The following is a 15,026-nucleotide window of genomic DNA, read 5'->3' as shown; positions in this document are numbered from 1 at the left end:
CTCACCATGTGCAGGTGTACTATGTTGCCATAGAAGAGACAGTTGAATATAACCCCTAAGACCACATAGCATAACTGCATTTTTTTTAATATACTATTTGTCAGTTAAGTACAAAGGTTGCAGGAATTGACCCAGAGTGTGCAGGACTTACTTCCTTGGTGCTTTCTTTATGAACATAAATCCACTTTTCACGATAAAAACCTAAAATAAAAATAAAAATATAAGCATTTTTAGGCTCCCAATTTAGATAATGCCTTCTAGAACATAACAGACCATCCTCAATGAAATGTTTCATAAGACAGGAGAAAGATGGTAGAACCGTTTTAATGAAGGAAGTTTACAAAGGCTGAAAAAGATGACTACAAATTTTCAGAAGTTATCTACTTCAAAAAAATAATGGAAAAGTTAAACAATTTTATAAATCAAACAGAAGAGTTGGGACACAACTGGCAGATAGTACACAGGTTGACAAAAGTTGTGCTACAACAGTCAATTTATCCTGGAAAAACCCTAAACATTTTTAATCTAACAGGCTCCTTAGCACTTAAAACAGGGAAGTACAGAAATGAGCAACCTCTTTTTTGTTCCTGAACACTGCACTCCTCTAATCTATTTCCTTCTGTAAAGGTGCCTGCTCTGCATCCACTTGGTTCAACTAGTTGGGGAATGCTGCGGGGAAGTTGACTATACAAGACAAGACTAATAAAGGCAATGAGGCAGACTTTTAACCTTCAGAAGTCTGATATGTTGTCAAGTGAAAGCATGCTCTTACATAAAGCCACTTCAATCTTTTGAAATACTTTATGGCCAGACAAGCCTGGGGAAGCTCGCAGCTTTCTGCAAGACCATCTCTGTTAGAATTTTAGGAATGTACCAATAATGGAGAAAATTTCAAGATCAAAGCATTAGAAATATGAAATTTCTTACCCACTTACCTTTTTTTACCTACTCTACAAAACTGTCTACTTCAATAACTTTACTTGCTGTCATACACATATTTGCAGTCTAAAGTAGAGCTGATCTTTTAAAAATGAGAACTGATGAAAAATGGCTTTCATATTTTAACTTTTTTTTTTTTTTTAAAAGGGGACTATTCAATACTGATAAAGTCTTTACCAAGAGCTATAGGTATTATGACAAATATATTTATGAACTGATTCTAGAGCTGTAACACTAACCAGAATTTGCAGCAAAAACAAAACACTTGCTTTGGTAAGCATAAGCTTCACTGAGAAGAATTTAATTTGAAACCTGTTCACAAAACAAAACAGTGGTTAGTACCAGAAGGCATTTATTATTCAAGAATTACTATTCTTAAAAGAATTACCTTTAGATCTTTGGAAAAAAAAAAAAAAAAATCACCCAACAGACGATCCATGGTACAGTTCAGTTAAGATGTATCACTTCTGACACCAGAATTTGTTGCCAATACAAAAGTAAACATAACTCAGAAGGCTACTCTATAGGTGAATATAAATAAATAGCTATTATAAAATTTTGCTGAACCTACAAGAAGCTGCTAAAATAAATTAAAAATCCCCAAAACTAAAACCACCAAGCCTTACATTGTGAATCTGTGTTATTCCTAAAATGGTCTTTTTTCCTTTTCTTGGCTGCAAGCTCACAGTCTTCAGTACTGTATATTTCTTCATCTTCATCATCACCAGTTAAGATGCTGAAATGAACATATCTAATTAGAACAGCAGTGATAAATATTTAAGATGCATACAGCTTATAATTCTCTCCATGAACATCTGCCAGCTGGGAAAAATTATCCTATTTTTAATGATGTTCCTCTACCCGATCATCTATAGCAACACATATCTTGAGAGAAGTTGTCTTGCTCTTTTCTTCCCAGGGGGTTGAATTTTGTGTCAAAGTGATTAAACACAAAGAAGTATCTTCCTAAGTGGTATCTTGTAAGTCATTACTGACATTTAGGAAGGACTACTGAGGGGACAGTACTAACTGGACAGCTAGCTGTCTGCAAAGCTCTAGTGTACAAAAATTATTTGAAATGAACCAAGCCTTGAAAAACTGTGCACACAGATAAAAGTCAGTGCAGAATTACTGTACATCCTCACATAGGCAGAAAGAGAGTAAAGAAAGACATCTCTCTTAACTACTGTCAACTTTGGGGCAAAGAAAGCCTTTCTTCTATTAAATGCCTGAATCACAACACTCTCCATAATTTAGGTGTCACAGTAACTTTTTACCAATGATTTGTGCGGCATCAAGAACCATGCGGTCTACCCTCCTCTCTCCCAAAGAGAATTAACTATACCTATGTCACTTCTGACAGTTAACTATGTAACCTAACACTGAGGACTATACTGAATAGTTACATATATAGTGTATAGATAGTGTGAGTGTATACATATATATAAAAATATATAAAAACTATTTTAAAAGTTTTGCTGGATCAACTAACCTTTCTAAAATTCATATATATTTAAAAACTTCCTCTGCTACACAAAGTCTACACAGCTTCATAAAGTTTTGCTTTCCATTTTTGCAGATAATAAGGAACAGACATACAGATTAGAATGGGTGTTCCATTTTTCTAGCAGAGAAGGAAGATACTTCATACAAACGCCACAGCCTTGCATAGATAAACTTAGAACAACTAAGGATACGTGGTAGTGAAGCTTAACTGTAGGACTATATTATTTCCCCATTATTGTTCTTTGACAAGAAAGTTGTACATAAAATTCATTACTATTTTTCAATCTGAATTTGCCAGATGAATCTATTAATGTCAGTTTTAACTTCAAATTGCACCAGCAACAGCTGAACATTGTAAAACTGAAGGACACCAGTTTATTCAAAAATAACCTGTAGCTGGGCATTAAGTTGCAAAAATTAAATTTTATGTTTATTGCTAGTAGTTTATACAGTCAAAATTATCAAGCTTGAACCATCTGTTAAGGAGGATGACTAAACAACTCTGTAAAAAGCTGGTTTTTTTAATTGCTTTAATCAGTAAATGCTACCTCAGCTTACAGATACACAAGTTGAGAGGGCTCAGTAGAAAGTTGTTTTCATTTTAGGTTTAAATCCTGAAAAAAGCTAACATACCTCTGCATTCAGATAGAGCTCAGTCCAAGGTGAGGGTCTTAGTTCATGTCTTACCATTTTTAAAGCAGAAGATAAAGACTCAACAGCTTCAATATTTTATGCAACATTGCCAGATATCATGTCTGGTCAAATAGCAAAACAATTTGGAGAAAAGGATCTGGCAACTGACAGAACCAAAATATCAATACTGACAAGTTGCTTAGATTATATAACATTCCAATCCATCAGGTTTTTTTCCAGAGCTATTATGAAGCAAATATCTTTTTAAGCTCACTAAAATAATTAATTTAATTCTGGTTTAGCATATTGGCTGCATCGCCACAACATGTGAGAAGTTAATGCAGAATCAGAGAATTTGCTACCGAATTAGAAATACAGCCCAAAGCTGCCAGACCTAACTTTATCACCCCAATAACAGATACAAAGTAGAGAGATACGACCTGATAGTCTGCAATATAATTCTGGCAAAATGGAAAGACGGCCATTCCCGTTGACCCAGTGTGATGGGGAGAGGAGGGGAGGCAGCATTCCTGAAGGCCAGCTTTAGAAGAACAAGGTTAATCTAGCACAATTCCTTATTTTTTTCCTGGAGAGGAAGTGTGCCTAGAGGACAATTTAGACCAGTAACACCTAAAGTGATTTAAAGCCCACCCCTGCCCCCCCAATATTATATACTTCCTTCAGCATCGGATAAACAAGCAAGGCAGCTTAAGGACAGTCAATTAATACAAGGAATAGTGAAGATGAAGAGGGCTATTTCAACCACCTTTGTCTGACATTCGAATTTGCCTGTGACATTCCTGGAATTCTTTGTCATTTTAGAGAAAAAGACAAATTTGACTGTATCTCTGAGGATCTTCTCGTATGAGGCTTTATTTCCTTATGTTCCGTCCCACGTCATGTGGAAAGTCTTCCCCTGCTTTTCAGTAACCGCCACCATTCTTCTTGACAAACTTTAAGTCTCCTACCAAGAATGAGAGCAAGGGTCCCACGGGCATCAGAATGGGACAGAAATACAGGCACTTCCCCAGCAACTGTTAGCCTTCCTTCCAGAAACCTAGAAAGCTGGCTGATTTCTAAAAGCAGGCCCTGCCCCACACCCCCAAACACCAAGCTAAGATACAAGAAACCAAGTGCTACACATGCCACATGGTGTAACAGAGCCTTAATTTAATATTTTTCTCATAATATTGCACGACTGCACAATCTGAGTGCACCTGGAAGGTTTTAAATACATATATAATACTGCCAATTTACAGCTATTCTTACTTTCTTGTCGTGATGCACTTCATAAAAAATATTCCAAAGCTTCTAAAAGCAACGTACCTGGTGTCCTTAGAACTACAATACCCTACATAAAGCATGTAGGAATTTCAGCTTTTTCAAAAAAATGTGTTCATAGCAGTATTTAAATAACCTCTTGGGTATGACACTTAAAATGCTGGAAAACTTGACAGGGCTATCCGAACTCCAACTACTCTTCCTCATCCCCTTGCTTCTTTTCTCATGGGGGAAGAAGTGCTCTTAAGTCATGCAATTACCTACAGAGACACACTAAGTGTTTTAGAAGAGACTCAAAGCCATTTACAGCTTGGCCACCCATGGAAAATCCTGAGGTAAGTGCCTGCACCAAATAATGTTACAATACATTTGTCAAATGCCAAAATTATCTAAGACTAGATTCAAATCCAAGGACTTCTATCCAGTGCCAAAACCACTTTTGTTAACACCTTATCTCACTTACAGCATTAGACAACAGACACTGCAGACTCAAATGACTACTCTGCCAGCCCAAGTAGTTCATATGAGCCTAACACAAAGAAAAGGAATATCACCATTATGAAAACCTTATTAGATTAATCTGATTCTCTTTCTTTTACCTCAAAAGGGAAGCATAAACCAGCTTTACTCTTAAGTTGCATGCTATTGAGAGGTATTTACATAAAATTCTAAGGAGGTGGCTGTTCTCTCTTGCCCACCAAGCTTCAACAACACAGTGCCATGGCACTAGAAATATATATCTGTGCTAGAATTTATAGGTACAAATTGCAGGCAGTCGTGGCCCACAGAGCTTGAGTGAGCACTGCCTCAACCACATTTCCAGCTCCTGATACCTTGAACACAGGGGACTCCTCACTTATATAATAATTACCCAAATAAGTAAGAGCTACAGCATGGAGGGTCTCATTTTTTCCATCTCAGTTTCCACAAATCGAACTAATTTAAAGTGCAACTATTCCAACATTATTCCAAATCATTGAAATTGTTCCTGCACAAATGACTATGATTGTTCAAGGATGTTTATCATTAGGTCCACTAATTTTTACTAATTCATCAACTGGATTCACCAAGGCACTGGATGACTAATTGAATGAGGTAAAAAGTTGTATTTTAATAAAAATATATCCTTTAATTCATGTAAGTTATTTACACGTCTTGAAGGTTTATTTCTGAATCTGTTTGCAAGTACATATTTTTAATTTCTGAAGGGGAAGTATTTGTAATTGATAAAAGACAAAGTGTGGCACGTAACTATCACAGAGGAGCATACAAGTAATAGTAAACAGGGTTTCAGTTCACTACATAGCTTGAATTTATTACTTTTTAAAGGTAATGTGCTGTAACTGCTCCCTGGAATACAATACTCAAGTACTACCTTTAGCATAGATTTCTACAGAATATTTTTGTGAAAAATATTATTTAATGAGTGAAAATGAATAAAGCCCTGTTAGGACAGCCAGACTTGCATACACCATCATCCCTGTTCACTGGGCAGTTTAAAAAGAGTCAAATAAGTACTTTTGTATTGTTTACTATGTGCTTCTTCCACAAGGAAGGAAGCATTCTATCAAGCCTCATCCTTACTCAGAGTTGTAGCATGTTAACAGATACCCTAAGCTGAACTGCCTATTCAATATACACAGATAATTGTTTCCAAATAGCTTCAGATGGCACAGAGAACCAGCCAGGAAGACACAATACACTGCTGTACTTCAACACAAAGCCCTGCACATGGGATAGAAGAACCCCATGCCCGGGTATATGCTGCATACAGACTGGACAGGAAGCAGTTTTGCAGAAAAGGAGCCAGGGGTCTTGTGGATAACAAGCTGAACAGTCAGCAGTGTGCCCTTGGGTTGTAAAATCCAGCTGCACCCTGGTCTGAGTTAATAAGTATCCTGTAGACTGAAAGAAGTAATCATCCTCCCTTTATTTGGCATGAGAAACTGCATCTGGACTATTGTGTCTATTTGGGGCTCCCCAATGCAGCAGAAACATTGGCATACTGGAACAAGTCAAGTGGGGAGTTACCAAGGTGATTAGGTACTGGAGCACACAATGCACGAGGGTAAGAGAACTGGGCTTGTTCAGTGTTAAGTAGTAGTGGTGGAGGGAAATCCGATTACTGTCAATATCTAATATGAGGGTATAAAGACAACAGAGCTAGACTGTAAGGTTAGAGATGGTAGGCAGTAATAAGTCAAGTGGTAATGGACACAATCTGTGATAAGAGAAATTCTAATTGAGTTGGTGGAGGGGTGGGGAGTGATGTGGGGCCAAAAGAAACATATCACAGTAAGGGTAATGGAACTTGGAACAGGAACCCAGAGAAGAATCTCCATTCTTGGAAATGCATAAAGCTCAACGGGACAAGGCCCTATACCACCCAACCTCAGCTGGCCCTGCTTTGAGCGTGTGTTTGGACCAGATGACCCTTTCCAACCTGAATTTTTCTATATTATTGTGCAAACAGACATCAATTGTTGCTCAGCAGCAAACGTTAACTCACAGATCCACAGTTCAAGTTTTAATCATAGAACCCAAATTAAACTGCAGTGACATTACTCCCAAGTAGTGCTACTTTGCCAAGAAGTACCAACTGAATTCTGCAGTCTAAGTTTGGACAATATAAATTTTTAACTGAATAGACAGAAGCAGAATTTATAAAAAAAAAAAAAAAAAAGGGCTACAGAATACGGTGTGGTTTGGCTTCACTAAGTAGGAGATATACAAGATGGAGATGGGGAACTGGGGAATCGCTACAGATGAGGTCATCTACTGCAGACTAGGTTGGTCCCCGAGTTTGGGGTTCTGACAAATCGGCAAGCTAGCCTAAGAAACGTAAATCATGAAACACCTCAGATTTAATGAAAACTTTTTTTTCTCCCCAGAGCATTTCATGGCCAGTCCTTTCGAATTAACGTACCTATTTCAGTCCTGAACTTCAATACACTTTTATCTTTCCAAAACCAGTTGATTTAAATCTGTTTCTAGCAAGAGAACTCCAGAGGAGTTCAATACTAAGGTGCAAAAAAAAACCAAACTGGCATTTTTGCTTGAAGAAGCAATAAAAATACCTCACCTTGCTCTCTGGAGAAAAGATAAGTATATCTCAACATATAATTGGGATCAGAAGAACAAAAGTCTTAATGATATTCACAAAAACGATAATCATTTATGTCATATTTGCCAAACAATATTCATTAAAGCAACCTACAAAATATATTTAGTAACCATGCAAATAGCTATAAAAATTTAACTAGATTTTCTTTCGTTTGCCAGCTATATTGTTAAAGATATATGAAAGAGGGAAGAAAAGCTTTTTTCAAAAGTATTTAAGACAACTTTTATGTTGGAGGCCTACTGAACACTCTTCCAGGCAAGCATAGTCGTTTGTATCCACAGTGGCCAGACTATGTGGAAAAAGAGACCCAAATAATATCAGGTACAAATGAACACAAAAAGAAAAAAAATAAAAAAAAAAAAAACCCATTAAGAAAACAGTAGGTCAAGATAAGCTTAATAATAATTCTTCACTGCTTGATAACTCTTGAGCTTGAATTACAAGTTTAGAAAACACAGGTGTATAAGTACAGCAAGCCCTAGCTTGTGAAGCAATTCCCTCTAAATCAGATCAGTTACTGTATCATTTACTGGACTAACAAAACACTGAATGTTTCCTTTTCTCATTATGAATACATTATGCTGGAATTTATGACCAAGAATGCTATCTCTCAGAATTCCTTCTTGGTGGAGAGACCAAGTAGAAATTTGTTTGGACACAGCTACTTATACCACACCGGTCTGCCACAAGTATTACTCTGTTTAACTAATATATTTCTCACCTGTTCTGTAGGAGCACATACAGCCATATACTGTGTTAGAGAATTACCATAAAACTGCCATTAATTGTGTATTTGGAGCACAGGCATTATATGACTGCCATAAAGAGTCCTAACCCAACACCCAATCAGCAGAAAGTGTTCATTCACTTCCTGGTAACATTTTAATACGCCTGTTGAACTTCCAATTTATAAGTATCACTTTTATCTTTAAATAGTACTTGACAGGTTTTTGTTTGGGTTTTTTCATTTTTTTAATTACTTTTGAAGACATACAACATAAGATGGGTTCCGTCTGCCTAACACGAGCAACTCATGAAGCAGAGACAAAAGACAGACAATCTCCATAGGGGCCTCCTGTCTGCCTAACTAAACAAAACACAGGGTTGCATTTGTATACTTCTATACATCTACCACAAACACTTGCAGTCTGAATGGAAATTAAGTCAATCTTTGTCTTTCCACCTGCTACTGACTTATGCAGAATCACTTACACAGTGTGACTGATATCACTCAGCTGATTATTCCCATCCTCAAGTGCAGGACTGAAGGGTTCACATCGTTTCCATCCATCTTCTGTTTTAACCCATCTCCATCCAGGGGATCTCCAGTCTTGGCCCAAAAATGGCATGGTTACTCTATCAGCAGCAAGAAGATTGATTGTGCATTATTTAATTATTTAGAAAAGTTGCAAAACTTCTTGTCATTATTTCAGTTTAACGTTAAAAAAATATAATGATTACCTTAAGGAAAGAAAGTTCTCTACAGAGCACCCTTTTAAGAAACAGATTCAGTGGTTTCTTAAGTACATTTTTGGTTCTGTAACCCCATTTTCTTGTCTTTCAGCATTTCTTAGATAAAGGTAGGTTTCCTAGTTCTTTAGAGAACAAGGAAAAGAATCATGGTAGTCCAGGAAGTGGATGATACCAGAACAAACAAAATTGTATGCTGTCTGATCATGGTGGAGCAGATTACACAGATTTCTGATTTTGAGACCTGACTAAAATGTTTGTTAAAGAGTTTGACTGGCCACGAAATCAATGTTGCTCCTTTTATTTTCCTAAGGCTTATAAATACTGAGTTTGTGCTACACTGTAGTGATGTTTCAGCAAAGGAATTTTCATTTCCCTAAGTATTTTTTCAGTTGTTGAGGGTCACCTCCCATGCTAGGCTATTAATTGGATACTAGGACAAATGGGGACTACAAACATAAAGTCAATTGAGAAATGTCTCCTGAAATTCCTACAAACAGATGCAAGTCATCACAGGTATATCAGTCAAACAGTGTTCTGCTACCCTTTTTCGAAAGGGAGATTCACTTCTGACATATTAAGTAAAAATTTGAACAAAGCAGTTTTCTATGCTTTGAAGACTCTGACCTTGCTAGCTTTTGCCCTCTTCTTCCCATTCATCAGGCATGCATGTTGCTCCTTAGTTTAACTAGAGATTTCACATGCAAGCTATACAGGGAAAATAGCATTATCTTACTTGAAACATGTTAATATATAACACCAACAGCTTTGTTCCTAACAAGTATGCATTTTCTAACATGTTTTCAAGTTGAAAAAATATTAGGCCACATCATTCAAATATCACTATGAATTTATCAATCCATTAACACTCTTGACCAGCATCTGCCCTATATACTAGTTAGAACAGGAGAAGGCACAGATACATAAAAAGCCTGAAGATATACAAGCTGAGTGAGCCAGTGGTTTTTTTTATTAAAAAACCACACACCACACAAAACAAAGTGCATTGTCTAGCCCTCAGCATTGACTAAGTCCCCTTCCCACTCATAATTCAGTCTTCCTTTGCATTTAACAGGAATCTTTTCCAGAATTTACCACATCCTTTCCTCCAGCCACCACAAACTCTATTCATGCCTATCTGTTTTTCCAGAGTAATATAAATCATAGCGTACTTTTTTTCCAAGCTGTTTAGAACTCCTTTCACTTTGATGGAAATTAAGGCCTCTTGTCTTTATCATACAACTATTTAAATAGTTGGCACTCGTGAGTGCATTTCAGAACAACATTGGTTAAAGTATTTTTACTCCTGCCAAGATAAGCAGAATTTCCCTGAAAATTTGTTAAATCACTGGAAGAGACTAAGAAAACAGCAGACAGCAAGTCAAAAACATCACTTAGACAAACATAAACCAAAAGTTTCTGAACCATGTCTAAGAGATACAGAGCTCACAATCTATTCCTGGTCAGCAGCTCTGATAGAAAAATAAAACACTATTGTAGGTACATGCCATTACTCAAAAATTAAAATCTAGAGAGGATTGAGAACCATGGAGATCATTATAGGCTGAATGGAATAACCTGAAAAAAAAATGTTTTACAATATTTCAAGAATACTTACATCGATACAGAATTTTTGGGAAAAGGAAGTGAAAAAACAAGACCACATACTTGCAGCAAGGTGGGAACATGTATGGCTAGAAGATAACAGGATGAGTTACACAAAAAACGAAGATAAAGAAAAAACTTCCTGAAAACAATACAGGAAACATGGAGTTTTTTGTTCAAGTGGATGGAAGTAGCTGAAGTCCAAAGCTAATCATAATTTACACAATAGGATGCTTAGTGTGCTTTACAAATTCTTAAACTTTGGAAGAAAACCCTGTGATTTCAACGTATCAGGCCACCAGTGTACGTACTATGTGTAGCTTTCTCCTGGGAAGCTGACATTTAAAATGACATGCTTCAATAGTTACAAGCTCTAAACAAGACTACTTTCTAGGTCTTTGCAACCTGAAGAATTATGGTCTTTCATTGCAAGCTTTCAACACAGAATAAAGTTCAGTCATCCCTCCTCAAAAAAATTACATTCTCTTCAAAATAATAACAGTGGTATCAGGAAGTGCACACACACACACACGTCAAAGACTACTGTTGTCTGCTCCAGAAATCCTGGAAACCATACTTAAGACAAAAAGCTCATAGAAAGATGAATGATTTCTGTATACGTATAAGATATTCAGCACATTAAGTTTCTGAGAGAAAAAAGGAAAAAGCTATTAGAAAAAAAAAATCACAGATTAACTACTTCAAAATTACTTAAACATTTGTGGAAGATGACAGAAAGTCAGTAATTCTGTGAAGTTTGTACATTTTGGCCTATTTTTTTTTCCAAAGGAACAGATATTCTTAGTCTGAGACATAGTTTCACTGTTGCACCAGCTAAGAGTGCATCCACCAGCGGCAATTCCACAAAATCACCTGTACCCATGCTCAAAAGTTGTAGCTCATGGAGTCAGAAACATAAAAGTATTCTTTTAGTAACAGCGCATATACAACGAGGAAACAAAAAAATCCCATTGCTTTTCGATTCCTGTAGGATTGAAGTATAGATTCGATTGTTGTTCAGAAGTAAGTGACCAAATTTTCAGAAGCTGCAGTGTATCATAAACATCTCTCCTATGCGTCTCTTTCATATGAGAAGCAATCATAGAGTATGACAAATGAGGAAATTCATGCTTTTGCTTTGCCTCCACTCTGACTTTGTTTCCAATGACAGCATTGCCCTAAAGCACCCTTGTGGCTTCCAGACCAGAACTTGCTTTCAAGAGTTCCAGCATACTTCACGTATTATACCTTCAGTAATAGCAAGCAGCTGTTTACTTATTAAAGCTTTTGCCACAACAAAAGATGAGCTCCCTAGACTTGGATTTTGGAGAAAATGCACTGGGACAGTGTTCTTTAATGCAAAAAAGGACTGGGAAAGGAATGTGATCACTAACAGTAAGGGTTTAAGACAAGACATTGATCACATTTCACTTTTCCCTAAAAAAAAACCAAAACAAAACAGTTCTTCACTTTGCGTCACATACCTTCTCCTCAGGAGAGGGTGGAAAAGGACTGAGGAAACAAGAGCCACCAGAAAGAAGCACAGAAGAGGAGGGATGTGCATGCCAGCTTAGTACAGTTTGTGGTTACAGTAGCTTCTCCAGCCATTCTTGCACTTGTAAGGAAGTTCCCCTTTCTGTGAGGTAGATAACTCACCACTTGAGCAAAAATCACTGCAAAGCCATCCAGAATCGCAGCCACTCATCCTCTTACTCTGCCAATGGAGATCTGTCTATGTATTCCTACACTTCAGAACACGTCATTATGACCCAAACCATTCTGGTTATTCAGTAGCAATACTGTTGCCAAGATGATGGGAACAGGCAAGGTTCTCCGGTTTCCTAATAATCCAACAGCACACCCATCTCTTCCTTCAGCATGCCAACAAAATCTCTTCAGCAGCTCAACTTTCATCAGAAACCACTCCTTTACACTCTCACTACAGGCAGATGACTTAGAATCAAGAATCATAGAATGTTCTGAGTTGGAAAGTACCCACAAGGATCAGAGTCCATCTCCTGACCCTGCACAAGACAACCCCAAAATTCACACCATGTCTCTGAGGGTTTTGTCCAAGTGCTTCCTGAATAGTATCAGGCTTGGCACTGTGACCACTCCCTGTGGAGCCAGTTCCAGTGACTTCTAGACTACCTTCTTCCAGGAGCCAGCCCAATCAACCTCTCACCGAGAGGTCTGAGTCCACTTACAGACTTCATCCCACCCCATGTTTTTTCACACCAAATAACTGTCTCAAATAAAGTCTCAAACCTTTGCAAGACCATGGTTCACCAACTCCTCAGCTCTTCTCTTGCCCACTATTCTGATTGTTATTTCCCCACACAATAACGTTAGCACACCCAAGCCATGGGGTTCTCAGTTCCCAACAGGCACTAATGCTCTTTCTCTCCAACTGAGCTGCCTACTCGACGCTTCGCCCCTCCAGCCTGCTGCTGTACCAGCCCTCGTTTCTCCCGATTCCCCACGCGAGTGGAAAAATAGCAGCCTACTGATGTCCCAACGCCCCACTCCTCCAGGCAGGCTCCAGACACCCCACCCACCTCCAGCCCCCTCCATGCTGCTCCTCACTCTCAGCCCCAGACCCTTCCCCAAACCCATCCTAACGCCTTCTCCCAAGGTCCCCCAGCTCCACACGCCCCTAAGACCCAGTCTCCAATCCCGCCAGCCACGCCTGCCCGTTCTACCCGCACTCGGCCCCACACCCCCGGGCCCATGACCCTCACGTACACAGCCCCGATACCCCTCGGAAGTATACTCGGCCCTCCACGGGGCCGCGCCGCACCGCCCCCCTCCCCAGCCAAGGGCCCACCTCACCTCACCTCACGGCAGCGGCAGCACCACCCCCCGCAGCGCTATTGCCGGAAGTAACATGGGGCCGAGCTGCCCCCGCCCCCCCGCCCCGCTCATTGGCCGCCGGCCGCGGCGCTTGTTGCTACCCGGCAGCGCCCTTCACCATTGGCGGAAGGGGGCCGTGGCGTCACCGCCAGGCGCGGGCCAGGCGCGTCACGTGAAGGGGGAGGGGAAGCGAGGCGCACGTGTCAATGTTTTGGTCGGCGGGGGGCGGGGCGTGTGGGGCGAGCGGAGCTGGGCAACTGCCGCCCGCGCGCTCCCGGTCCGGCCCCCGCCCCCGGCCCCGCCCCGCTCCTGCTCTTGCTCCCGCCCCCGCTCCCACCCCAAGGCCGGTCGGCGCGCTCCCGCCCCCGCCCCGCTCCCACTGACTGGGTTTTCGGAGCGTGGGCGCAGAAGTCGGTGCGCGGCCGGTCCGTTCCGTCGTGCGGCCGGCCGGGGAGGCTTTCGGCCTCGGCAGCGCCCTCGGGGAAGAGCAGATCACCGAATAGAATGGAATAGGATAGAATAGAAAAGAATCATTAAGGTTGGAAAAGTCCTCCAGGATCAGCAAGTCCAAGCGTCAACCCAACACCAGCATGCCTCCTAAACCATCAACACATCTTTTAAGTACCTCCAGGGATGGTGACTCCACCACCTCTATGGGCAGCCTCTTCCAATGCCTGACCACTCTTTCAGTAAAGACATTTTTCCTAATATCCAATCTAAACCTCCCCTGATGCAGCTTGAGGCCATTTCCTCACGTTCTATCACTAGTAACTTAGGAGACCAACACCCACCCCGCTACAACATCCTTTCAGGTAGTTGGAGAGAGCAGTAAGGCCTCCCCTCAGCCTCTTCTTCTCCAAACTAAACCCCAGCTCCCTCAGCCACTCCTCATAAGACCTGCTCTCCAGACCCTTCACCAGCTTCGTTGCTCTTCTCAAATTGTGCTGCCTGCCTGTCCTTGGCTGCAGTTTTTAAATGCGTTGGCTGGTTTCAGCGGATTGGAAGCAGAAGTGGTTCTTTCAGAGATACTTGAGTTCCCTTAGGATGTATGAAAACAGGAAGCTGGAGGGAATCCAGGCTGCTGGGGGAGAGCAGGAGGAGTTCAGACATCTGGGAGCAGCTGAGGAGTGTGGGTCAGTCAGTCCCTTGGCCAGCTGCCCTCCTTGTGTGCACCCTCCCTTGACAGGGCATGTTTCCTTTTGGTGGCTTAGAGGTGTTACACGAGGGTGGGAGTTACACTAGGGTTATTTTTGTAAAAGAAGAATTTGGGGGAAATGGGAAACAAGTCCATAGGAAACCAAGCTCATCGGGCTCCTTTTTTCTTAAAGCTTAAGTCATGAATATATGATTGTATGAATGTTTCAGTGTTCACTTAAAGATCACTAATTTTCCCCTGTATGAATGTAGAGAAAGAGAAAGTCAAGGAGCTAAAAATAAAATAGTGTTTTGAAGCATTCAAATCGTTCTTAAATATTTTGTGCTGTAGAACAAGGGATTGATCTTTAATTAGAATGCTTGGGATTGACAATACTGCAATTGCTGCAACTTGTCCCTACCTGTAATCATTCCCTAATCCTTTTGCAGCTCCTTCCCGTACAATCTTATAAAATAACCT

General features: G+C 40.1%; 1 protein-coding gene across 6 annotated transcripts in view; it reads right to left on the bottom strand.

Annotated features, from left to right (window-relative positions):
• The window catches only part of FBXO25 (F-box protein 25), a 33,456-nt gene extending 19,991 nt beyond the window's left edge, over positions 1-13,465 (bottom strand). For 2 of the 6 annotated variants that reach the window (XM_075086906.1, XM_075086911.1), the window contains exons 1-4: positions 13,396-13,465; positions 8,696-8,839; positions 1,566-1,675; positions 152-201 (exon numbers count right to left, since the gene is read on the bottom strand). In XM_075086906.1, the coding sequence (XP_074943007.1) occupies positions 152-201; positions 1,566-1,675; positions 8,696-8,832 (297 nt within the window). In that variant the 5' untranslated portion in view covers positions 8,833-8,839; positions 13,396-13,465. Of the gene's footprint in view, positions 1-151; positions 202-1,565; positions 1,676-8,695; positions 8,840-12,214; positions 12,295-13,385 lie in introns of those variants that run through there. The other 4 variants (XM_075086907.1, XM_075086912.1, XM_075086908.1 and 1 more) reach the window with 3 other exon arrangements.
• Positions 13,466-15,026: the final 1,561 nt, after the last annotated feature.

This window comes from Phalacrocorax aristotelis, chromosome 3 (assembly GCF_949628215.1).
Source record: "Phalacrocorax aristotelis chromosome 3, bGulAri2.1, whole genome shotgun sequence".
NCBI lineage: Eukaryota > Metazoa > Chordata > Aves > Suliformes > Phalacrocoracidae > Phalacrocorax > Phalacrocorax aristotelis.
Note: the sequence above shows the minus strand (reverse complement) of the source record. Positions and strands in the feature narration are given on the sequence as shown.